This window comes from Chroicocephalus ridibundus, chromosome 4 (assembly GCF_963924245.1).
Source record: "Chroicocephalus ridibundus chromosome 4, bChrRid1.1, whole genome shotgun sequence".
Taxonomy (NCBI): domain Eukaryota; kingdom Metazoa; phylum Chordata; class Aves; order Charadriiformes; family Laridae; genus Chroicocephalus; species Chroicocephalus ridibundus.
Genome location: NC_086287.1, coordinates 66801435 through 66827380, shown reverse-complemented (window position 1 = coordinate 66827380; position 25946 = coordinate 66801435). Strand labels below are relative to the sequence as shown.

The window sequence follows — 25946 nt, the reverse complement described above, 5'->3', positions numbered from 1 at the left end:
AAGTAAATAACAGCTACGAATCTCCTTCTCTGAAGCGTGTTTTACTGAAGCCATAAAATGCGGCGATACAGTCTGCTTCACAGCAAACCTAAGGTAAAAGCCAAATATCCCTTATGCCATAAAGCCAGAGCTCTGGAGCACTGCTCTGCCAGGTTGCGACAGTGCAGGATTGCCATCTGCAGGGCAGCCTGGCATCTGGCTGCCTTGGAGGCTGGCAGGCTTCTGGTCCCCATCTAAATCCGTCTGAAATGTAGGAAGAGGCTGTTCCAAAAAACGCGTGTATCTAAACTGCACCTGCATTAAGAAAATTCCTGTTGCTCTGCAGAGTCACAGAATCTGCAGCCAGCTTGACACAGGAATTACTATCCTAAACATGGTTCTACCTCCTCCAGTACCTCGCATACTTTATGTATATGTTGCTAGACATGCAGGAGGGAGTTGAACAAGCCTTGGAGGTCACCTGCAGGATAGCTAACCTCTCCGGTCCATGACAGAGTCAAATTATTCCCTCCCTTTGAAGGCAGGATCTATACCTCAGTCATGTGCACAGTCTGCTTTCCTTTCAGGTACGTTTGTATTTGGGGAAGTGCCTGCACACCAAGCTTTGATCTGGTAACACATGTCCACTGTGGTCCAAGCACAAAAGAGAAGGGGATGGTCTGGTCCCTAAGGATGGGACAGGGCTTTGTCAGGCTCACATTCGTTTCTCCATTTGCAACACCAGAATAACAGTCCTGGTTTTCTCTTGCTCTTGCAGTGTCTAGGTGTTTAGATGCCCAGAGTTTAGATTCCTAGTCTTTCTGTCTGTACTGACCCTATTAAAACGCTTGTGGTCTCCCACTGCCCCGGAGCTGCCAGAGAATAGAGCAGTGATACCGTAGCATCACAGAATGGTTTGGGTTGGAAGGGACCTTAAAGACCATCTAGTTCCAAACCCCTGCCCTGGGCAGGGACACCTCCCACCAGACCAGGTTGCTCCAAGCCCCGTCCGGCCTGGCCTTGAACACCTCCAGGGAAGGGGCAGCCACAGCTTCCCTGGGCACCCTCGCTCCCTTCAGCCCCACCTCACGGCCCTCCCCCGAACCGCCTCCCGTCCCCTTGGCCCCGTCTCCCCGCCCTCCCCGGCCGCGCCTCCCGCCCCGCCGCGCAGGTGCCGGCCGTGCCGGACCCCAGGGAGCGCTCCCGGAGGGCCGGGCCACGCAACGGGTCTATTTTGTGGTGCCGCCCACAACTCCATAAAGTTTTTAAGGAGAAAAAGCCGTGTTTGGGTGAATTCCCCGCCGGCGGGGCGTCTTCACCAAAGCAAGAGCCCCGGGGCGGATGGGCGGGAGGGTGGGCCAATCAGAGCGCGGGCACCACGCTCCCATTGGTCGGATCACCTCGCCGGGGGTGGGGCGCAGTGGGGATTGACGGCGACGACGGGCCAATGGAGTGGCGCTGCCCAAGGAGGGAGGTGCGGCGGCGGCCAATGGGCGTGCGTCGTGGGCGGGTCGGGCACGAGCGCTCCGGAAGCGGAGGGGGCGGTGGGAGAATGGCGGCCGGCTCGAGGTTGGAGCTCCGTGGTCCGGGCTTCCGCGAGCACGTCGTGAGGCAGCTGGACCGGGTGAAGGTGAGCGGCGGGGCGCCCCTAAGGCGGCCACGAGGTGTGATGGGGGGAGGGGGGGCCCTGTATGGGGCTGGGGGTAACAGGGGGTCTGAGGCGGGGCATTGTCGGGTCTTAGGGGAGTGGCTGGGCCCGGCTCCCCGCGGGGTCCCTTCGGCCTGGGGGTTTGGGGTGCGGTGCCGGCGATGCTGGAGAAATAAAGCCCGGCAGGGCGGTAAGAAAGTGGTGCCCGGGCCGTGCCGGACCCGCAGGTCCCCAGCGCTCCCCCTCCCCAAAGTGCCTGTGGGTGCTGGGGATGGCGGGCTGTGGGGTGTCTGCGCTCCCTCAGCGTCGCCCAGGGAGACTGCAGACGGGGGGAGGACGCGGAGAGCGGGGGCTGGTTTGGGGCACCACACGGAGACCAGGTCTCCTCCTCCCGGGGCTGGCAAACGGGCTCACGTGGCTGGTCTGGGGGCTCAGAAAGAGGGGGAATTGTGTCGCTTTGGGCTCAGGGAGAGGGCTCGAGATGAAATGCGCGTCAGACCCCCTCTCTCTGCGCGGAGGGTCCGTCCTGGCCCCACTCCTGAGGGCAGAGGTGGGATGGGGGTCCCCTGGCTTGTCCCCATTGGCTGGGTGGGACAAACCAGGGGGCTTATTTCTTGCCTCCTCTTTTCCCAGGGTCACCTTTTGCGGTGTGGCAAGAGAATCCCGCACGGCTGATTCCGCTTGCTGCTGAGGTAATGGCACGCGTGGGGCTGGGGGAGCGGGGAGAAACATTTGCAGGTTCAGGGATGCTACAGATACTCCGCGTCAAAGCCGCAGAAAAGGCACATTTGCTGCCAGCGCAGAGAAGCTGAGGAGGAGTTGCAGTGAACAGAGCATGCCTCCTGCCTGAGCAGGGCCCTTGGTAGTTAGGAGTGGTTTCCTTTGGTGTCAAAGTCTGAAGTTTCAGCTAGGATAGATTAAGAGCTGCCTGTTACCCTCGTTAGGGTCAAGTGTTTCTCTTCTGTGTGTTCCAACCGGTTCCAGGGGCAAGTGGGAAATAGCCTTTTCTCTTCCTACGCGTAACTCAATTTGGGCTAGTCTGTGGTGTCAGTCTAGTTCATGTTTGAGCACCTAGGTGCTAGTAGAAAAGTACTGACTGAAATGTGATGGAAGCCAATGTGTTGCTTGATTTTTATTCTTTTTTATTATTATTATTGCTTTGCTGTGGAGGGCGTGTTTTTCTGTGGCTCAGTCCACATTGTTCCATGGAGCCTTCAGTCTTGGACTTTCAAGCAGAAAAAGTTTGTCGTTACAGAAGAGGACTGGTCCTTCCTAGGACTGAGGTGTAGACTCGGAGGGTCTCTTAAGTAAGCGGTTAGAATGAAAGCCAAACTTCACTGGATGTTGCTGCTGTTGGTCTTCCCTTTCGCTAATGTCCCTGCAGCTCCCTCATGGGTGAGAGCCAGTCTCTAACGTGTTTTTTTGTCCCCAGGGAGAAGCTATATTTAAAAGTTCATTAGTTTCCTCACAACCATGCCAGTGACTAAAATTGAGTTTAGTGCAACTAAATCTGCCAGTGAGTCAAAAAAGTCAGGGTTGTCTAAAAAAATGCAAAGATCTAGTGACCCGTATCGACAACTGTGCCAGAGATGGTGCCGAATACTTTTTCCTCCACTTGGCCGCAGTCTTCACAAACCTTCGCGAAAGAAGGAAGCTTTAGATTCCTACCGAGCTTCGTGCTCCAAGTTGTTTGGTTTTGGTTTTTTTTCCCCTCTCTCAGCAGAATGTGTCAACTGCCAGCGTTTCTCTGTGGTCGCCCTTTTGTTGTGCTGTGACAGTGCAGGACAGATGGAAAGGATCCGGAGTGCTCTGTGAGTACGAGGTACATCTGCGATGCACGTCCACTTTTTTCCTAAGTGTGGACTTTGAAGTTAACGGGAAGGTTTTGTCAGCTCTCCTTCCATAGTTTTTGTATGAAATATTTTAAGAAAACACTAAAAACAACATAAGGTCTGTTCCGGGGCATGTCATGCAGCCAAAAGCATTCGCCCATCTGCTGGTGCTTTTTGGTAGCCTGATGGATTGTGGCACCGGGGATTTGATTTACCCCCATCCCTCAAAAGTAAAACCATTTGGGTTTTTTTTGTTGCTGATTTTTCTATGCAAAATTAAACTTAAAAACCAAAAAAGGTAACGTTGTATAATTTACCCACTGACTTGCATTGTTTAAAGTGCAACTGCCCAATAGCTGTAGCATACAATTTATGAGGCGGAGCGAAGCTGTTAGTTGTCAGTTCTAAAGGTTTAAAAAGAGAGGCGACTGAATGTTACCGAGTTTTCCCCACTATTATGACAGAGTGCTCTGAGGTACTTCTGTTTCTGTCTGGCTTTCAGTGGCGTGTTTCCCCGGCAGCTCGGTAGCATTTCTGTTGAGCAGTGCCGCTGACCAGATGTCCTTCCTCATTGTGTAACACCCAAAAAACCCTGCAGTTAAATGATGACTCTGTATTTTGGTGAGGGGTAGTTTAGTGGTATCAGTTCACAGCCGTGCAAATTGAACTAGTGCCACAGGAAAGTCAAATACTTTTAGAGTATTTTTAATGAGCGTATATAAACGTAGGCGCACACCTTTTTCAGCATGGAGCGAATGACCAAGCTTTGTTCTTTATTGCTCCTTTGGCTCTTCAGGGTTTGACCCATCCTTCTCGGCTGCATCGACCCTGCAAACGAGGTGAATGGCAGCAGCAGCGCTGTTACCAAAGACAGGCCTCTGCTTTGTTCCTAAAATATTTGTTTCTTACTGTGTGAGAAAGTAGCTAAATACTGACTTGATTACTGTGTAAAAATAGTTAGTCACTGAGCTGATGTTACAGATAGTGATAAAGAGGAGACAACCAGAAGTAGTTAATCACTTCAACGTTCTTCTTTGTGTCAAGTATGTACTCATATATCAATTAGGATGGAGGTAGGGCTGCTTCAAAGAACATCCTTATTATCTTCAAGAAGTTGGCAAACTTACAGTGAACTCTCACTGTCCTGAGATGACTCAATACCTTAAAAGGATATTGTGAGGAAGGGTCTCCTTACCCAAACAACCACTGAGACACTCACGCTTGCGCAGAAGTGTTTTGCTGACACAGCAAAATTTGATGCGCATGTGCAAAGACTATGCGGTCATCCTAATGAATAGGTAAGCCTAGGTGGAATTATCTGTTAGGTAGGTGGAATTATGAGAATATTTTGTGTATAAATAATGGGTGGATATGCCCGGTAAGGTGTGCTAGACTTGTGCGTTTTTCCCCCTAGCACCCGACGTTGAATAAAGCAATATCTCCTCTCTAAACTACTTTTGGTTTCGAGGGCTTTTATTTCAGGTAACAGCACCAGGGCTATAGCTGCGGCGGTGGGTCCGTCAGTGTGGATTCTGGTTACGGCCCAGCCTGGTCCTGCCGCCCCACACGCAGGGTGACGGATCTCCCTGTGGCTGCGCTGGGAGGAAGGGGCCAAGCGGTTCCCAGCGCCGGCCAGAGGGTTTGCCGTTACGCTATGAACGTGTTCCAAATGGCATCGGTTAGCCTTAATCCTGACTTCAAGAGTTGAGCTGGCGCTGGCTTTCGAGGGCTGTGCTGTGTTTGGAGCTGAGGCGTTTCCCCAGAATCCTCCTGTCGCTCAGCTCCTGTCCCGTCCCTCGGTCTGAGGGAATTCTTCTGTTCTCTTCTGCGCTACTTTCCTAGCACGCTGAACTCTAACGGGGGATTTTTGTTTTCCAGGTGCCTCGTTGTAGGCATCGCGTGCTGCTCAAGAGATGCCCCAGCCCAGGTTTGCAGCCGGTGGCGGAGCCCCCGTGAGGGGAAGGGGGCAGCCCTCGGTCTGGGCCTTGTCTTCCTTTTTTGGGTGGAATAAAAAAAGGGTGTGTGTGTGTGTGTGTGGCTGGAGGGGTGGTGGTGTCATTTGGGACACCGCGATGATGCGGCGGAGGAGCAGGTGAGTGGGGGACGTGGGGGTTACGTGGAGTTCCCCCCAAAAGAGGCGGGTCACAGCCCCAAACTGCCTGAAAGTTTGGTGGGGGGGTGGTGTGGTGTGGTGTTAAAACCTGTAACTCCGGGGGCGAGGCACTGAAATAGAGAACAAGCTCTCCTTTTTATAGCTATTGAAAAGTAATCATTTCTGTATCTAAAAGAAGCTCAAAACAAAACAAAAAAAACCTAAGGATGCTATGCCCGCTCCGTTCTGCCGCACGTCTGGACTGCGCATGCGTTACCTCCCCGCCTGCTGTACTGCATTGTGGCCGCAGTGTGGCAGCAGTGAGCGCGCTGGCGTACGGCTGTACTGCGCACGCGCGACCCCCGGTGCCGTACCGCTCTACTGCGCATGCGCAGCGTCCTGCCCGCAGTACTGCGTTGTAGCTGGAAAGCGCGTGCGCTGCCCTTGTGGCGTAAGACTGTGCTGCGCATGCGCGTCACCCATTGCGTCGTATAGCTCTACTGGGGATGCGAGCCCCCCAATTGGGCCGTAAACCTCTACTTCGCATGCGCACCGCACTTGTGCAGTACAGCGCCCTTCTTCCGCCGTACGACTATACTGCGCATGCGCGCTCCCTTCCGCCGTACACCTCTACTGAGCCATTGCAACCGCTGCCGGGCGGATGGACGGGCGGGTGGGCCAATCAGAGCTCCCATAGGTCGGATCGCCTCGCCTCGCTCTCATTGGTCGTTTCCCTCGCAGGGGCTGCGGCGCGGTGGGGATTGACGGCGGGTGGACCAATGGAGCGGCGCTGCTCCAAATAAGGTGAGTGGGGGGCGGGGGGCGGAGCGGCGACCAATGGGCGCGCATCGTGGGCGGGGCGTTCTGGTAGCAGAGGGTGCTGGGGGAAAATGGCGGCCGGCTCGAAATCGAAGCCGCGTGGTCCGGACAGACAGTGGGGATCGGCGGGCGGGCGCTCGGTTGGGTCGGGCCCGGCCCCCGTTGCCGCCGCGAGCACGTCGTGAGGGAGCTGGACCGCGTGAAGGTGAGCGGGAGGCGGCGGGGAACGTGGCGGGGGCCTTGAGGGGGCCCCGAGGGGTGATTGTGAGGGCTGGGGGGATCCCGAAGGGGACTGTGGGGGGCTGAGGGTGGGACTTGAGGGAGGCTGGGGGGAGCAGGTGGGCTGTGGTGGCCCCGAGGGGTCGTTGAGGGAGCTGAGGCGGGGGAACACGGGGGTTCTGAGGAGGAACGGGGGCGCTGAGTTGTCGCTGGGGAGTGGCTGAGGGGGAGGACGGGGGTCCTGAGGGTGATGGAGAGGCCTTGAGAGGGACTGTGGGGTCCTGAGGGGTCCCCGAGGGGGACTGAGGGATGATGGGGGGGGCTGAAGGGACTCTCGGGGGGGTAACGAGGGGGATCTGAGGGGCCGAGGGGTGAGGGGTGGCTTGAAGGGGGATGGGGGAATGGGGGGCTGATGGGGCCCCGACGGTGGGGAGGGGGGTCCTGAGAGCGTGATGGAGGCAAACGGGGGGGGTCTGAGGGAGTGGCACTGAAGGGGGTTGGGTAGGGGATGTGGGGGGCTGAAGGGAGTCTTGGGGAGGACGGGGTGGGGGGAGGGGGGGCATGAGGGGAGCCCTGAGCTGGGGGGTGTGGGGGGGTGCTGGGGGAAACCTGAGCTTGGGAGGGGGGCTATGGCCTGAAGTGGGGCTGTGAGAGGGAGATGGGGACGGTCTGAGGGGTGATGGGGGTGTGCAGGGGGACTAGAGGTGGGAGGGGAGCGTCGAGGCATCCCCCGGCATTTGGGGGTCCCTGTGACCCTCCCCTCCACTGTGCCTCCTCCCGCAGGACAAGGAGCACTATAGCAAGCTGTAGCCGAGGGTCTGCGAGGGGCTCACTGACTCCTCCAAGGTCATTGTCTTTGTCTTCAAGGGAGCGTCCTCCATCTCTGCCACGTTTCCTCCGCCAGTGCAGGCTGCCTCCTCCACACGAGTTGTTCTTTGGGGGCCTGTACCGTCACCGTCCACATCACAGGTATGGGGTTACTGGGACCCCCCAGAGCCCTCTCACAACCCCTGGGATCCCCCAAACCCCTCAGGATCCCCCTGAGACCCCCTAGAATCTCCTGGGACCCCCTGCTTCCCCTGAGAGCTCTGCAGGATGCCCTGCGACCCTTCATGTTCTCCAAGGACCCCTCTGGGACTATCCGGGACCCTCTAGGACCTCTCGTGTTCCCCCCAGGGCTCCGTGGAGCCTTCTGGGACCTCCCACATTCCCCCAAGGACCCTTGTAGGACCCTCCCACACCCCCTCCAGGACCCCACAGATCCCCTCTGGAGTCCCCCAGAAAACCCCAGAGCCCTCTGGGACCCCCTGGAGCTCCTCCCCAGTACCTACCACGTCCCCCTGGGACTGTCCTAGGACCACCCTCTTACCCCCTGAGAGCCCCCCAGAGGCCTCCAGGACCCCTGGGACCCTCCCCCACACCCTTCAGGACCTCGCTGAGCCCCCCTGAATCCCCCAGAGCCTTCTGGGAGCTCCCCCCAGTACCCCCCACATGTCTGTGGGACCCCACACACCCCCTGAGAGCCCCCCAGAATCTCCTGGGACCCCTCATGTTCCCCCTAGGGCTCCCTGGAGACTTCTGGGACCCTTCCAAGCCCTCCAGGATCCCCTGGAGCCCTCCTGGTCACTCTGACACCTGCTCTAGGATCCCCTAGAGCCCCCCAGAGCTCTCTGGGACCCACTGGAGCCTGGCCCCGGTATCCCCCACATCCCCCTGGGACCCTTCTGTGACCTCCCCCCAACCCCATGAGAGCCCCTCGGAGTCCTCCAGGGCCCCCTGGGACCCTTTGTCTTCCCCAGGACTTTCTGGGACCCTCATGGGTCCCCCCCACATTCCCCCAGAAGTCCCTGTAGCCCCCTGGGACCCTCCCATACCTTCTCCAGTACCCCACAGATCCCCCCCAAAGCCCCCCAGGATGCCCCAGAGACCTCTGTGACCCCCTGGAGCACCCCCTGTTACCGCCTACATCCCATTGGGACCCCCCACATCTGAGAGCACCCCCGGTGCCTTCTAGGATCCCCTGGAGCTCCCTGTGACCCTCCTGGGACACCCCATGCCCCACTGGGACTCCCTGGATGCCTCCATGGTATGCCCCACATCCCCCTGTGAGCCCCCTTAGAGACGTCTAGGATGCCCTGGGACCTTCTGGAGCACCTTTTGACCCTCCCACACACCCCCAGGATCTTCCACAGTCCTCTGGAACCCCCCAGGACACCCCATAGCCCTCTGGCACTCCCTGGAGCCCCTGCCGGTACCCACCACGTCCCCCTGGGACCCCCCCACACACCCCCTGAGAGCCTCCCCAGGGCCCTCCAGGACTCCCTCAGGACTCGTCATGTTCCCCTGGGACTCCTTGGAGCCTTCTGGGACCCCTCCACATTCTCCCTGGGACCCTCCCACACACCCCCCAGAATACCCCAGAGTCCCCTGGGTCCCCCCAGGATATCCCAGAGCCCTCTGTGACCCCCTGGAGTCCCCCCGGTACCTCCCGCATCCCACTGGGACCGCCATTACACCTGCTTCCCTCTCCCAGGGGACACCAGTTCCTGCCAAATGCTCTGGGAGCGCCGGAGCCCGACAGCATGTCGGCAAAGGAGAGATGGAGTGAGTGAGTGAGAGAGGAACCGAGCGGGGAGCCCCTGGATGCAGAGAGGAGGATAAAGGAGCTGCGGAGCAGAGACCGACGGGGGCTCTGATGGGACGAGAGAGAGGGGAAGGGAGATGAAGTGCCACAAGGTGCCTTGGAGCTGGAGGAAGGTATTTGCTCTAAAGCTTTAAAAAGAGGCAACTGAATGTAACGGATTTTTTTCCCCCTGATATTTAGACAGCATGCTCTGAAGTACTTATTTCTGTCTGGCTTTCAGTGGCGCGTTTCCTTGGCAGCCCAGCAGCATCTCCCTCAGGCAGTGCCACTGGCCAGATGTCCCTCCTCATTGTGTAGCACACAAAAAACCTTGTAGTCCAATTATAACTGTGTATTTTGGAGAGAGATAGTGTTACGGTATCAGTTCACGCCTATGCAAGTGAAATTAGTGCCCAAAGAAAGTCAGATACTTTTATAGCTAAGTATTTTTATTTGATGTATATTAACGTAATGCACACCTTTTCACCGAAAGGGAAGGGACAAGGCATTTCCCAACACCGTTGAGAAGGTTTACTGTTACGCTAAGAACGTGTTCCAAATGGCATCGGTTAGCCTTAACCCTGACTTCAAGAGTTGAGCTGGCGCTGGCTTTTGAAGGCTGTGCTGTGTTTGGAGCTGAGCTGTTTCCCCAGAATCCTCCTGTAGCTCAGCTCCTCTCCTGTCCCTCTGACAGAATTCCTCCACTCTCTTCTGGGCTATTTTTTAAGATGCTGAGGTATAACTGGGGATTTTTGTTTTCCAGGTGTCTCGTTGTAGGCATCGCGTGCTGCTCGAGAGATGCCCCAGCCCAGGTTTGCAGCCGCTGGCAGAGCCCCCCTGAGGGGAAGGGGGCAGCTGTTGGTCTGGGCGTTTTGGGCCTTTTTTGGGGGGGAATAGAAGTCTGTGTGTGTGTCTCAGGGGGTGATGGTGTCATTTGGGACACTGTGATGTAACCGGGGCAGCAATGTTGCAGCGGAGGAGCAGGTGAGTGGGGGATTGGGGGGGTTTACGTGAGTATCTCCCAAAAGAGGTGGTTCAGAGCCCCAAAACATCTGAAAATTCTTGGGATGCATTAACAAACGTGAGAACCTGTAACTATGGGCGTGAGGCATTGAAATAGAGAACAAGCTCTCTCATTTATACATGAGAAATATATATGGAGAAATAATATTAATTTATGTATGTAAAATAAGTTCAAAATAAAAACCTCTATCTCTAAGGATTCTATGATTCTGTGTTATATAAAAGATCCTACAATATAAAAATACTTAAAAAACTGTATTTATAAAAAGATATTAGTGCCAAAATAGATGTGTAAGCAGAAAGTCTAAATATATATTCGGTATTATAAGTGTTAATGTATAAGTCTAAGCAGACTTCCTATGTAAGTGTAAACAGATAAGATAAATGCCCTGTACGTACGTGTGTAAATAATGGAGGTGATGCTGCCGCCCAGCGGCTGAAGGCCGGTCCTGCACTGGGGAGCCGCGCCTGCGCTATGGCCCCGCCTCCCGCCCTCCCTGGGCCCGCTTTGGCCCCCGGCGGCGCCGTGCGTTGGCTCCGCAGCTCGTGCGCAGCCGCGGCTTCGCGGAGGCCGGTCCGGCGACGGTCTCGAGAAAGCGGCGGCCGGAGGGCGAACCGGGACCGCCGGGACTCCGGCGAGCTCCGCGCCACCTGGAGCGCGATCGGTGCCGCCCGCCCGGCCTCGGGAGTGGCTGGCGGCGCTCCAACATCGGCTCTTATGCGCTACCACGTCCCCGGCAGTGCCCGGCAGTTTTCCGGCTGTACATCTCCATGGCCCGGCTCCTCCAGGACCCGGAAAGTGCCCCCCTCAGTCCGCCGACGCGCGTCTCTATGGCACTTTGGTCCTCCAGGGGGCCCCCTCAGTCCGCCGACGCGCGTCTCTATGGCACTTTGGTCCTCCAGGGGGCCCCCTCAGTCCGCCGACGCGCGTCTCTATGGCACTTTGGTCCGCCAGGTTCCCGGAAGTGCTCTTCGGTATTCTGGAAATCGCATGTTTCCAGCACTCTTACAAAACCATACAGCACGATTAAGAGTTAACCACAAAAATATCTGAAGATCGCCAAAATAAAGCCACCCCTGCAGAACTCCCTTCTCCACGGCAACAAAAGCGGTAAGAGAATCACCAGAGACGAGTCCCAAATGGAACTCAAAAGGGGTGGCGCTTGGCCTGCTGCCTCTGGGGCCGCCTGCGCGTCTTCTGGGCCCGCCCCTTTCCCAGGGGATTGTGGGAAGGGCGGGGCCCGGGGTGCGTGAGCCGCAGCCCCGGCAGAGGGGCTGGTTCTGCTGCTGGCCCCCCCCCGGGGTTCGTGCTCTGCTGGGCCTTCAGTTGGCTGCAGCCGTGGGGCAGGCTCAGCTGTTTGGGCCGGCGTGTTTCGGCGTTTAGGGAGGCAGAGGTGAGGGTAAGAAGGCTGAGCTAAGACCTTCAGGAACCAGTAAACCTCCAGCCACCTGGATAGTAGAAAGTTGACTGGTGTGCTGCTTTTTTGTTTCCTTTTTTTCAGGTCAGTAACTTTGTGATGAGTGTTTAGGGGTGCCCAGATGGTTTAATAGTACGCTTTCCTTTATTTTAGGAGCGCTGCGTTTTCCTATAATTCCTGACTGCATTGAAGAGGCAGCTGGTCTGTTTATATCAGTTTTGCAGTGTGCTGTGTGAGTTGCTGATGTTGTTTCTCTTAATTGGGTTGATGATGAGAAAATATCTTGTAGGGGTTAGGTTGAGCGTTTTGTATGCATCTGCATATATGGCACTTCAGCGTTTCTCAAGAAAGCAGCAGGGATGTAAGGCATAGCGCCATTCAGGGTATGGCATGGCTCATCACCTTTCCCCATCGCCCGCAGAGTGCCACGGTGTCGCTGGGGTTTTTGCAGCTTGTAGCAGGCCCCTCGTAGATTGTGTCAGGGGGCCAAGGTTGAGGGTTTCAGGGAGGAGTTTTAAAGTCAGGGTAGAGCAGAGGGCTGTGCGGGAGCAGTCTCCTCTGAGGAGGTAACGGGAGCGGGTGCCTCTTCAGCACGAAGCCAGTGTGTGCTGGGCAGGGCAGCTCCGGCCTGTGTCTGCCCTCGCGTAGTTTGTGTGCTCTGTCTTCTGTGTCTTGGGCTTTCCTTAGGTTTTGACGTCCTTGTTGCTCTTTGCACTCAAGGGGCTCGGCATGTTCCTCGGGATCTAACAAGGCTGTTGAGGCAAAGGTGGTAGAGTCAACTCCCATCAAGTAGCTATCAGCAGGTGGTGTGGGCAGCTCTTTAATTAGTGGGGTTGTCTTGGGATGAGCAGATCTATGTGGGAGGGGCTGTTCAGCAGTGAAGCAGACTGCATCTCTGCGATGCTAAGGCTGCTTTGTGTGGGGTGTAATGTTTGTGGTTTTGTGTTTTTTGTTTTGTTTGTTTGTGGTTTTTTTCTTTTTTTTAACGGCAGGTTGTAGTGTTACTCTGGATGGTATTTTTAAGTCAAAACAAGACCTTTTTTTGGGGGGGACGGTGTGTGTCACATGGGGTTCCCCCTAAAAGCGGAGAGAGAGCATCTAGGAAGATGATGCAGAGGTGGCCATGGGGGGGACAGGCTCAGGTGAGGGGGTGATGTGCTGTGGGGCTTCGGCAAAGGTCCCTGTTCCCAGCGGGCTCCAGCTGGGGCTGAGGCAGCCCAGGTGGGACCCATGAGGTGAGCAGGGGCTGGGCCAAGGGCTTAAAAAAGCTGCAGTGGGGATGGGTCTGCTTTGCCAAGGGTCTCTAGCTTCCAAGGGGGTGCCTGGGTACAGCCGCCTGCCAGCACTGGCTGAGGAGGAAAACGAAGGGGTTCCACCAGGCAGGTGCCTCCAGCCGGGAACAGACGGTCCCTGCAGCGAGGAAGGACCCCTCCCAGCCATCCCTGACAGAGCGCACCACCAGCACAGAGCACTCGGAGCTCGCTGCCTTCGTTGGCTGTGCGTGTGAGCTGCCAGATGAGCCACCGTGCCTCTGGGAAGTATTGTGGGGGAGGAGTTGAATAGGAGGCTTTTTTTTTTTTATTCCAGGTGTACTGCATTTTGAGGAATTCCCAACTTGACTGAAGACAGAACTTGGGTTTTTTTCAAGGGTTTTGCTGCGTACCGTGTAAGTTGGTGATATCGTTTTTCTTTATTTGGGTGATGGTGAAAGTATTTTGCAGGGGGTAGGGTGAGCATCTCGAGTCCTCCCTTTCCCCCTTACTTTCCCACCATCCCGTGTTTCCCCATTTCTAACCCCCCTGCTTGCTGTCACCTCTTTCCCCGTTTCCCCTTGTCTTCTCCCGTGCCTCCCCTTTCCTCCCCCTGTCCACCTTTCCACTCTTTCCCCATTCTCCCCCCCTGTTTCACGTCACCCCTTTCCTCTCTCTTTGACGCTCCTCCTCCCACGTCTCAGCTTTCCACTTCCTTTACCCTTTATTCCCCCCGTTCCAAGTCTCCCCTTTCCCCCTTTCATCTTTACGCTGCCTTTCTTCCTTTTTCTGCCCCTATTCCTCTCCGTCCCCTGTCCCTCCCTTTCCCTATGCTTCACTCACTACCTCCCCTTTTCCCATTCTCTGTCCCCATTATCCCCCATAAATCCCTGTCGGCCCTTTCCCTGTCTTGGTTCCTCCTTCTCCCGTGTTCCCCCTTTCTACTTCCTTTACCCGTTCTTTCCTCTGTCCTATGTCGCCTTTTCCCCCCTTTTCTCTTTCAGCCTCCCCTGTCCCCCTTTTCCCTCTTATTCCCTTGTCCCTCTTTCCCCTTTTTTTCCCCGCACCCCTGTCCTCTCTTTTCCCTTTCTTTCCCCCTCGTTTCCCCTTTCCCCAGTTTCATTTTCTCCCCCCTCTCACCTTTCCCTTTCTCCCCCTTGCCCCCATCCTTTGTCACCTCTTTCCTTCTTTCCCCATTCTTCCCCCCCATCCCCTTTTCCACCTTTCTTCCCACTCCTCTCCACCCATTGTCTTCTCTTCCCCCCCTTCTCCCTTTATCTTCTGTCCCCCCCTTTCCTTCTTTCTGCTTCCCACCCCTGCCATGCCTGGTTGCCCCTTTCCCTTTTCTTCCTCCCCTGTCCCTCTGTCTGCTTTCTTTCCCTCCGGCCCCTCCCCTGTTGCCCTTTTTCCCTCTCCTTTTTTTTCCCTCTGCCACCTCCCTTCAGAGGACAGGAGAGAAAATGAGAGAGTTATGAGTTGAAAAGAAACTTATGAGTTGAAAAGAAACTAAACTACTTTAAAGAAAAATAAAAATAATAAAAAGATAATAATAATAATATCAAAAAAGAAAATAATTAAATCTATACAATGTATAGGAGGAGTGCCTGAGCTCACTTGGCTTGTTCAGCTTGGAGAAGGCTGAGGGGTGACCTCATGGCAGTCTTCAGCGTCCTCAAGGGAGAGGCGCTGGTCCCCGCTCTCTGGTGACCAGCGATAGGACAGGAGGAAATGAAGTGAAGCTGTGTCAGGGAAAGTTCAAATTGGACAGTAGAAAAAAGCTCTTCACGAAGAGGGTGGTCAGTCCCTGGAACAGGCTTCCCAGGGAAGTGACCACAGCACCAGCCTGGCAGAGTTCGAGGACCGTCTGGATGATGCTCTTAGTCATAAGACTTAATTTTCAGTAGTCCCGCGAGGAGCAGGGAGTTGGGCTCAGTGATCCCCTCCAGGCTGTGACATGCTACGATTCTACGATAATATTCTGAGGGCTGTACGAGGCTAGGAAGTTTCATGGCAGCCTGAGCCCCAGGGAGGCAGAACGCTTCCCAGAAAGGCAGGTCTGGTTGGCAGAACAGGGGAGTAGTGAAGGAATTCTTTATTTATTATATGTAGCTCTTTCTTTACCTACTCAACTGCCTTAGATGATCCCACAAGTTTCCCCCCCTTTTACTTTTCAGGTTCTCTCCACCATCCCCCTGGGACAAGAGTTGGAGCAGCTGTGTGAGGCCAAGCTGCCTACTGGGATTAACCCACAACGCCTGGGAAGCCGAAGCCCAGGGAATCACGAAACCCGAGCCCCCTGCACCAGCCCTTCCGCAGAACGGCCTAGCTCAGCTGAGCGGCACCCCCTGCCCGCCGTCCCCAGCAAAGCGACGCGGGGTCGCTCGCGGGTTCAAACCCCGCGCTCCCTCAGCTGCGCCGGCCCGGCGCTCCGCGTTCCCCCTGCCCGCCTTCCTGGTGGGCTGACGTCATCGCCTTGCCGCGTGGTCCCGCCCACTGGCCCCTCCCTTCCCGGCTTGTGAACGGCTGGGGATTGCGCTCCCCTCTTGGCCGGCGCTGGTTGGCCGGTGTGCGAGCCAATGGGAGCGCGTCTTGTTGGGCCGTGCAGAGCGTGAACGAGGCCGAGGCGGGAGGGGGGCTCCGTCCAGCTGTGGCTGAGCCGCCGCCACCATGAGCTCTATCGGTACCGGGGTGAGTGCGGCCTCTTCGCTCGGGTGGCCCTGGCGGCAGCACGTGCAGCGCCGCCCAGCGGTCCGCTTTGTGCTGGCGGTGAGGGGGGGGAGGCGGCCCTGGAGCGAGCAGCTGCCTCCCGTGCTCGCCCCCGGTGGGCCGCCGCGGAGGCTGGCGGGGCGCGGGCGGCCTATCAGCTCGGTCGCCTCGTCGCAGCGGGGCTGGGGCCGGAGCCGCTGCTGAGTCACTGTGGCCCGCTAGGCCGAGGGAATCAGAGGTCGGGGGCGGGGCTGCCGGTGGGGACCCGGGCGGAGATCGGCCTCCCTTGACTCGGTCTTGGCCGGTGCGGGGATGAAACAGGCCGGGAGGGGTCTGCCGCCGCTGCAACGGCCGCGGGGCGAGCCCACGCTCCGGGCGCGGGGGTGGCTGCAGAGTGGCGCTTTGTTCCGCTCTGCGGGTGACGGCCCAGGTCTCGCACGGGCCTTACGGGGCTGGCGGACGTCTGGCCGAACCGCCTTGGTGGCCCTCGGGCAGGCTGTCGGCTGTCCCTAGGGCTTGCTACCTGCCGAGAGCGGCTGCTGAGCCGCGGTCTCCTACCGCCCTCCACCTCGAGCGTGGACCGGGGAGTTCAGCAGGAATAAAGCAGGGCTGCATGTTTGGATTAGATGGTGGGTCGTTCACAGGCGTTCATGGAGCTCCTGCACTCTCGTGCCTTTGGTCCTGCCCCACAGGCAGCTGTGCACTCGTGTGGTGCTTGTCCAGTAGGGAGTGAGCCTGCCTCTGTGCATAATACAGTTCTAAACATTTCAAGTATATTCCTGTTATTAAATATCTTTTTTTTTTTCCAAAAAATATAAAATAAATTTAAAAGGCACACAGAAATCCCCCTTAGGCTCTAAGTATTGTATAATGCATGGTGATTTCGGACCTGTGCAATATCTGGATTGATGAGATTTGAAGTGTGAGTATATCCAGTAGTGACGCAATGACTTCTTGTAGCTGTTAGTGTGTGTTTGCTGCTGTTCATGCATCTTATGCAAGAGGGCAGCCTGCTTCTGGTACTTCATGGCCATTGATATCATGCAGTGAGAGTCTTGCATTTTTAAGTAAATAAACTTCTGAAAATACTGAGATATAATTTTTTTTTTCTGAATTGTGTTTTCTTCTTCAGTATGACTTGTCAGCTTCCACGTTTTCTCCAGATGGCAGAGTATTTCAAGTTGAATACGCTATGAAAGCTGTGGAGAATAGTAGGTAAGATACAAGTATCTGCATCTCTGTCTGTTGGCTGGACTTTTTGAAAGAGCGTAATTGGACTAGAGAAGCATGATGGCATTGCAGATAAAATTATGTTGTTAAAATTAGTTCCGAGCAACTGTCTCCCTAGGGTCATTTTAGGAGGCTTCAAATTAAGCGTAAAAGTAGTATAATCATTTTGCTTGCTAGAAACGGTTACGTTGTGGAGAGTGCATAGGAAGGCAGTCAACTCAGTTGTGTGTGTTAAGGGCAATAAAAAAAATTATGCTTTAGGGCAAAATCTGACTGTAGGTCTCATTTCCCTGTGTAAGCTGCTCAGCTGTCATGGTAGTAGAGCTGCTGTGGCAGTATCTAAATCCATTTTATAGATGTTAATTGAAGCACTGAAAGACTGACATGCTTAGGGCCTCAGAAATTTATTATAAGTTCATATGCCATTATCAAGAAACTGAGGAATCCAAATTCTGCTAAAGGCACATCAGCTTCTCTGTGAGTATCTGTCTTCCCTTGAGTATGTTGCAAAGGAGTGCTGTAAAGTGAAAATACCAACTGTGCTCTAGTGGCAGTGAGATGATCGATTAGCAAGGCATGGACTGGATCTCCCAAGTGTCTCATTGTAGCTACAGGCTGCCAAAGAAGTATTTCATGTATGCCATGGTTGGTAATTATGCCTGACGGTGCACTTCTTGAGGGTTAGAGAAAGAGTTGTCACATCTCCTAGATCAACAATGAATTTACCAAAAGGAGAGGTTAAACAGTCCATGGTTTTCATACTACTGTTGTTCAGCTCAGTGATGGGGCAGCGGCTATGTGACAGCTCCAAACAATGCCACCAAAGCTATTTGGGTAGTGACTTCTGGCAGCCCTGTCCTTCTTTGTTTAAGAAAATGTTTGTAGGTTTAGTGAGCTTTGGCTTCCTCCCACCCCCACCCTTGTTGGCTTCAATGCCAAAGTGGAGTTGTAACAGATCTACTTCAGTGGAAATTATGTCATTGTTTCTCATGTTTTGTTAATTCTCTGCTATGTATTTTACACTACAGTTCTGTGTGAGAAACTTACATTTATCTTGTGTTTCAGTACAGCAATTGGGATAAGATGCAAGGATGGTGTTGTCTTTGGAGTAGAAAAACTAGTTCTGTCTAAGCTTTATGAAGAGGGTTCCAATAAACGTCTCTTTAATGTCGATCGACATGTTGGAATGGTAAGGTGCTACTTAATATTAGTTTTTCATAAATTGAAAAGGACCCCCCTCAAAAATAGAAATCCATGAATCGGAGAATCAGTAATAAGTAGATTAAGAAAGTAATTTTAATGTTTCTGTCTACAGAGTCAGAAATGTCAGTGGGGTTTTATACTGTTTTCTGCAATTTATTCTTGATTGCACACATATGTGAATAAAATCCAAATTTAAAATGGAAGATACACATATTTGGAGGCTGTTTTAATTTTTTTAAAATGCTTTTCGGCATTCCAGTTGTTCGAACTCAAATGCAAACACAAATGCGAGTGTTAAAGTGGTGCTTTTTTACACACTTAACAAATAACGTGTCTTAAGGGGAAAACATGCCACGTAAAAGATTCTCTTCTCAATAGTGTGGGAGTCAGCTGAATTCTTTAAAGACTGGTGTACGTATTACTGGCTAATCCTTAATAGTGATGTCAGAATGATATCAAGTAGTGGTTACTGTGTGACAGAAATGACTGAAGCTATCTGTTGAATATATATTATATGAAGTATTGTTTAGGTTAGTGTAGTCGTGGCAAATCATATGACACTATTTAACATGAAGATAACTTTGGTTCTTGATTTTCCTAGAGAAAAATTCTATTCTGTATCAATATATAATTATATTGACATGTTTTGAGCTTGCTAGCAGATGGATAGTCTGACTGAGTTCATTTGTAGTAGTATGTAGAATTCAGTAAAGATCTTGGTTAAGTCACGTAATTAGACTTTTGTCCACTAAGTTTATTAAGTTATTGCAAGGTATTTTGGCCTAGCTGATGACAATTCTCATTTCAGGCAGTAGCAGGACTTCTGGCAGACGCTCGTTCTTTGGCAGACATAGCTAGAGAAGAAGCTTCTAACTTTAGATCTAACTATGGCTATGATATTCCACTGAAGGTAAGAAATTGGCACAGTTCACTTTGGTTTTCTGGCTTTCTTAGTCTTGACATGGAGAATTAAATTCTGTTACTTGAGGCTTACTTATATCTGTAAGTAAAGGTTTTGAATTATTTTTTTTTCTTTTCCTGCCTAGCATCTTGCAGATAGAGTGGCTATGTATGTGCATGCGTACACATTATACAGTGCTGTCAGACCTTTTGGTTGCAGGTAAGTCTTTCGAACATACGCTGTTTGTAAGGATCTTTCGTTTAACAATCACTGAAACTCCTTAGGTTGTCTGAGGTCTTTTTTAAACTTGGAATTAGTAACCTAAAAGTCATCTTATAAACAGATTCCCCTCCTTTTTTGTGTATGGAGAATGTGAGGTGAAGAATTTGTATTTGCGTAACAGTATGCCAGGCTTCTACATAGATAGATTGCCAGTTTGTCCCTGAATTTTAAAGTTGAAGATTTGATGCGATTAAATCTGTGACGGTGACGAAAGCAGAACCTTCCTCTGCAATCATCCTGCTTGCCCTGCTAGCTAAAGACTAGGTTACAATTACTGTACGGTTCTAGTAAAGGGACTACTAAACTGAGATCTGCTGTCTAGTTACAGATAAGTGAAACTCTTCTTGCAACTTGCAGGTGCTGGGCTGTCATGGTTAACACCTAACTGTTCAGATAAATTGCTTAATAGAATGTAGTAAGATAGGAGGAGCTCTGCTCCAAGAAGAACGTAGGAAACCTGAGTTGTTGTAGTCTCTGTAATTCTGTGTGAGTTGGTAAAAGAAACGTTTCTAACTTCATGTTTTCCCTTCCAGTTTCATGTTAGGGTCCTATGATGATGATGATGGTGCACAACTGTACATGATTGATCCATCGGGAGTTTCATATGTGAGTGTGTCAAAAGTATTTCCAGCTTGGCATAAGTTCCCCTCTTAAAAGTTCCTACTTAGGATAATAGTAAATGTCATTCCAAAAGAGCTATCTGGTGAATCGCTGCTTAAAATGAACAGAGCTGGGTTTTGCATACCCTTGTTGAACACACATTGTGTATTTCTTAGAAGTACAGTCTCTGAGAAACTAGTTAAAGCTTGTCTGTCACAAATTTGGGAGTTCATTCCACCTGGCTATATCCAATTAAAAATCCCATGCACTGCCCTAAAAGGGCAAGTATTGTAGCGATAACCCATTCACAAAATACTTCAGATAAGAGAGCTTCAGATAAGAGAAGGCTTTTACTCTGACGCTGGCTGCTAACAGCAAGTCAAATCAAAATAGATACTTTTGTTAATTGTTGCTAGTGCTGCTTCTTCAGCCCTGTATTAGGCACAGGACAATACACAGTGTAACTGTTCTGATTTTTTTTAAAAATTTTTGTTCAATATATCCAATACCATAGCTGTTGAGGGAAGTAGAAGTGCTTAATTTCTATGGGTTTACACTTTAATATATTTTCATAGTAGGCGAACTTCTCTAATTCTAGTTTGTTCTTCCATTCACTGGAATAACAAATTGAGCAGGTAGATTTCTCTCCAGGAACTACTGAGCATCTCTGTTTTCTGTCAAGAGTGGTAGTACTTAATATAGTGATTGGGTTCTATTAAACAATTTGGGAATGTGCCCCAAGAGACAACAATACCAAGCTTTACTGTATATTATAGCCTTCTTGCTATGTGGGTAGGGTGAGGATTGTCGTATGCAAGTGACAGTAAGAACTACAGAGGGCTTAGTATTTAATGAAATTTGCATAATTTTTATTGTGTGGTGGTTTTGTTTTGTTTTGTTTCTTTTTTTAGGGTTATTGGGGATGTGCCATTGGTAAAGCCAGGCAGGCTGCAAAAACAGAGATAGAGAAACTTCAGGTATGATGTTACAGTTTTGTGGTGCTGTTTAAAGACAAATATTCCTAGCTTATTATGTTACCTTTTTGTATACATAAAATACAGGAGAAGCAGATGGAATACTTCTTTGTGCATTCTAGCTGTTTTAGCCTCTATAACAGCAGTATTCCTCAAGTCTTGCCCCTGGGCAATGGGTTGTTCATAGGGAATGCAGATGTTTAAAACAGGAAGCATAAACATATACTGTGCATGCTAGCAAGCAAAATAATTGAGTTAATATAAAAGTATAAGTTTTTAGTTGTGAATGAAAACCTTAGGGCAGCATTGTACAGGGTGGTATATCTATTTTTTTTTCCAAAGGTTTTAGATGATCCTTTTGTTAAAAAAGTTGAGAAATCTGGTCTTGTTAAGGACAGTGAGTGGAACTGCAGAATACTGAACCTCTGGAATATTATGACTCTGAAAATGAAATGGCAAGAAATAAAGTCCTTGCCGGGTAAGACAGTGTTTCACAGCTGGCTAGTGTTGAGGTACTACCTTTTTTCAAAAGATCTGTTCAAGTAGTTTGTTGTTGCTGGCTGTAATACACCTTTCAAAACGTTTTTACATGTCTGATGAAAAGGACTTTACTGCTGTGAATGTTGGAAGAGTACAACTATATGGCACACCATCATTGTGACCAAAAAGAGCTGTTTCTGTTCAGCATTTCCTGCTTGCACAATATTATAACTTATGAAGTGTTACAAGGAAGTTCCGTGAGAGCACACCGAGAAGTTGTTTATAGCCTTCTGAATGAGCATGCAAACAGTTGGCTGTGCAAAACTAGTCTGTGGAGAGAAGGCTACTGAAATGGACTAAAGTGTGCCTTAAGCTGATTTAGAACTATGTTAGAATCCTAAAAGATGTCTGTCCTTCTCTTGTGTTTTACTATTTGACACTCTTGGAATTGGAGACAGTTAACAGGGGATGAGCCTACTTATGGTCTGCCTCATGTAATTTTTACTTTAGACTCTGCTTGCATCTCACTTATGGTTTTGGTCTGGAGAAGTGCATCACAGTTATTCATGGAAAGGTTCAGAGTTCATATGGTTCATGCTTTTAAGAGTAGTCTGTTTATGGTGCTGTAGCATCATAACTGAAAACTTACAGGAAAAATTAAAATGTTCCTAGACTTGATTCGTTCAGTCTTGAATCTGGTCAGATGCTTGAATACCAAATTAAATGTATAAGAAACCTACGAGATCATCTGATCTTGTGGCATCTGAGAAATCATAATTTCAGTTTCCATGTGTACAAATTGTCAGAACAGTGGTATGTTGGGTAACACATAATCTACTCCATATAATCTACTTTCTGTGTAGTGCTGGGATTTTCAAGCACTTCTGTTTTATTGACTGATTTTTGTACAGATAATAAGTATGCGTATTGCTTTAACTTTACAGTAGACCCTGTAAAATTTAGTACGTGGGAACAGTGATGTGCCATATGGCCTAACTGTATTTATTTGTTTAATGGCTTGTTTGCAGAATGTCTTCAGTAACGTGTATGATCTTGTCACGGGAATGTGAAACAAGTCAAGTATTGCGTGCCGTTGTTTTTTGTTAACCGTAGATTGGGCAGATTTCCAGGTCAGAGTTAATTTTGACAAGATGAATTTGTCAAAACTGAAATGGGAAAAAGATAGAAGTACAAAAGCTTTTGTGGGGTGACACTGCCTACGGTAGCCTGTCAACTAAGATTTTTCCCGTGGAAGAGAAGACTACAGGTGGAAAGTAAGAGGCAAGCAGGTAGTCAAAACTTTAAACCCACCTTACAGGTACTGCAAAGCAGATGCTGTATCTGGGAGGGGCCATAGTATGCAAACCCCTCATATGTAGCTGAGGGTGCAAGCAGAAAACACTGCATGAATCACATCTGTTACTTCTTCTGCAGATGTCTGATATCTTCAGCTGTGGGAAAACTTGTAGTCTTGTGGAGAGTGCTGAATCTCCTGATCTGTTCTACAGTGCTGCTTGTGCAGCTCTGATGCTACATACGACTTTTTGATATATGAACATAATCGTAATTAACTCCTGTGATAAACTGTTACAGTGTTTACTCTTATTGTCTGCAGAATTAACATACCTGGGATGGGAAAAGGGTAATGGCAAAAAATAAATTTACATCGGTTTTCTCTCTTGGAATTATGTGTGATAGTAGCAGACTTTTGGGTTTTTGTATTTCACTACTAACTTTGTATGGACAAATACATACAGCAATTTAAACGTTTGTGTGACACAAGTTATATTTGTACACAGCAGCCTGTGCTGTGTGTGTTACGGGTCCAGTGTCAGAAATGTAGGGACTGGGGCAATAGGTCTCTGTTTTGGAAACTTCTTGGGATGGGACTGTGATGGCATGTCTAACTAGACATGGGCATTTTTTCTCTCACCCACTGCTTCCCCAGAAAGTGCTGTGACACTCAACATGAACAAAGGACTGTTGTCATCTTAATTCCTTCACCAGTGTCTCAAAACTAGCTTCCATATTAAGGTTTTGAAAACATTTTGAGAATCAGAGATGGTAAAATACATATATAATTACTGCATTACATTCTGAGCTCAGTGTAAATAATAGGGAAAGAAAGAAATTGTAACTTATTTTGAACTTGAAAATCATTTTATGCTAGGGGAAGTGTCAGTAAAATGTGTAATGTATTGGGCTGTGTTTTGTGACTGATATCCTGTTGGTTCCAATGAATAATGACAGGTGCATTTTTGTGAGTGCAGTATCAAAGGCTGATGTCCATCTTTTTTGTGCAAATGAGACCTTGAGAAAGGAAATGAGGCTAACCTTGTTTTGAACCTGCATTAATGAAATGTACCTATTACTGCGTTGTAGTCCAGAATAGTTGACTGGCAAGAGATTTGACCTATAAAACATAAGATTATTTTGTCATGGAAATTGGCACCACTTTGTTTTGACTAACTGTGAAACTGTCAGAAGACTGTGATTTAACAGTGAGAAAATATAAAATGAGATGCTGATACCTTGCTCAGGCACGCATTGGTTGTTAACACTCAACAATATTCTCCTCTTAGGGGTGTTACTTAAGTCAAAATTGCTTGCCTAAAATGTTGCTAAGAGCAAAAGTATTACTATACTACCTAGAAAGAACATGAATATTATACATGAAGGTACGGTGCGTCCCCCATACTCAACTGTGCATGTGATTAATTTATGTCAGTTGATCATAAAGCATCTAAGAACAAGTCAAGCTTTTACGATGCCAAGGTTTATCTGTTCAGCTTCTCAGCTTCCAGCTGATGAGTGCTTTAAACTGTGGAAGTTTCCACGTAATGTTTTTTTTCATAGAATCTTTCAGTTGTAGAATTCTTCACTGGAAGAATGACTTGCATATATCAGGCTGAAAGACACATACTAGAGAATAAATTTGGTTCTTTTAACTTTTTGTCACTTTTATCACTACTAAACAGTAAGCTCATTAGGCATGTGTGCAGCCATTCCTGTTCTGGCCTTATGAAAATGGAAAACAGTATATTCTCTTTAGCTGTGTATTTTTTGTCTGCAGATGAAGGACATGACGTGCCGTGATGTTGTTAAAGAGGTTGCGAAAATGTAAGTCTCCAGCCTGTTTTTCCAACTCGACAAAAATCTGTACTGGTGAGCTTACTGTGGTTTCAAACTGAAGCTATTCCTTTTAAATTGGGTACCAGGTTTCATTTGTACTAGATGAGTGTTCGTGCAGACTCTAGTATCTTCTGCTATTAATATTTTTTCTCTTCTTGTGAGATGGGATATGCTACTCAGTACTGAAAAATGCCAAAGGATGTGAAAAATATGGCTTTTGATGTCATCTGCTACTTTTTATAGGTGCAACTTGTAGCACCAGTGGATTAAAGGTTAAACTGTCTGAATATAGTCACTGGCTTTAAAATATATAAACCAGGTGACAGATGGGGGAAACTCCTTGGTGTCCTGATTTTGAAGAAAGAGCTGTACACTTTTGTTATGCAGATTACACAATGAACTGATGCTTTAGACATCAAGTAGCAGTCCAGAAACAGAGCTGAGGTCTTTGACCCAGCCTTCCTATTTGCCTAAAAAACTCAAGTGCTTAGGAAAGAAGCAAAGCATAACCCTTTGTTTAAAGATATATATATATATATATATATATATATAAGGTATAGCTCATCTCATTTAAATGATAAAGCTTGATACCACATAAAAAGACCGGAGATATTTAATTTGCAATTTACTGACGCAATTTAGGACAGCACATCAGTGATAGAATCGCCTGTAGTTTCTACTACTATTCCACAAACTCTATGTGAGTATAGTGTACTTGGGGGCGGGGGGAAGGTACCATTCAGTAAGTCATGTATTAATGAGGGAGAAAAAAGATAGTAGGAAGAGAGAAGACTTTCTTCTAGGTAGAGCACGAATTGGCCAGTAGTAATCTAACCTGAAAATACTTTGTGAATTAGTATCTCTAGGTAGAGCATGAATTGACACAGGAGTCAACAAGGAGAGGAGCACTACTGAACCTAGTACTGACAAACACAGAGGGACTGGTGGAGGACATTAAGGTTGGGGGCAGCCTTGGCTGTAGTGATCATGAGAAGATAAGAGTTCAGGATCGTGGGCGGTATTCACAAAACAACAAGAAGTAAAATCGCAACCTTGGACTTCAGGAGGGCTAACTTTGACCTCTTCAAGAAACTGCTTGGAGAGATCCTGTGGGTGAGGGCTCTGGAAGGCAGGGGCGCTTAAGAGAGCTGGTTGGTATTCACCACTTCCTCCAAGCTCAGGATCGGTGCACCCCTAAGAGCAAGAAATCAGGCAAGGGACGCAGGAGGCCTGCATAGTTGAGCAGGGAGCCTCTGAAAAAGCTCAAGTGGAAGAAGGAAGCTTACAGTAAGTGGAAGAAGGGACTGACCACTTGGGAAGATTACAAGAATGCTGTCAGAGTATGCAGGGATGAAACGAGGAAAGCCAAGGCCTCCTTGGAATTAAACCTGGCTAGGGATGTCAAACTCAACAGGAAGGGCTTCTTCAAATATATCAGAGGCAAAAGGAAAACTAGAGAAGTTGTGGGCCCGCTGTTGAATGAGATAGGAGCCATGGTGACGGAGGACGCAGAGAAGGTGGAGTTACTGAATGCC

The 25946-nt window shown here is 50.0% G+C and overlaps 1 protein-coding gene and 1 long non-coding RNA gene across 6 annotated transcripts in view; both read left to right on the top strand.

Annotated features, from left to right (window-relative positions):
• Window positions 1–1493: 1493 nt before the first annotated feature.
• Window positions 1494–10166, top strand: LOC134515093 (uncharacterized). 2 transcript variants are annotated; one of them, XR_010070869.1, is made up of 6 exons: window positions 1494–1609; window positions 2261–2319; window positions 6293–6355; window positions 7373–7558; window positions 9123–9346; window positions 9976–10166. It is a non-coding gene; the product is annotated as an uncharacterized LOC134515093 (long non-coding RNA). The 2 variants fall into 2 exon arrangements; XR_010070868.1 differs by having other exon boundaries at window positions 9123–10166.
• Window positions 10167–10832: 666 nt separating this feature from the next.
• Window positions 10833–25946, top strand: part of PSMA3 (proteasome 20S subunit alpha 3) — a 28728-nt gene continuing 13614 nt past the window's right edge. For 2 of the 4 annotated variants that reach the window (XM_063333688.1, XM_063333687.1), the window contains exons 1-9: window positions 13235–13319; window positions 15078–15591; window positions 16742–16824; window positions 17905–18028; window positions 18851–18952; window positions 19089–19162; window positions 19759–19831; window positions 20737–20802; window positions 24353–24399. In XM_063333688.1, coding sequence (XP_063189758.1) covers window positions 15571–15591; window positions 16742–16824; window positions 17905–18028; window positions 18851–18952; window positions 19089–19162; window positions 19759–19831; window positions 20737–20802; window positions 24353–24399 — 590 coding nt within the window. In that variant the 5' untranslated portion in view covers window positions 13235–13319; window positions 15078–15570. Of the gene's footprint in view, window positions 11347–11489; window positions 11738–13234; window positions 13320–15077; window positions 15592–16741; window positions 16825–17904; window positions 18029–18850; window positions 18953–19088; window positions 19163–19758; window positions 19832–20736; window positions 20803–24352; window positions 24400–25946 lie in introns of those variants that run through there. The other 2 variants (XM_063333686.1, XM_063333685.1) reach the window with 2 other exon arrangements.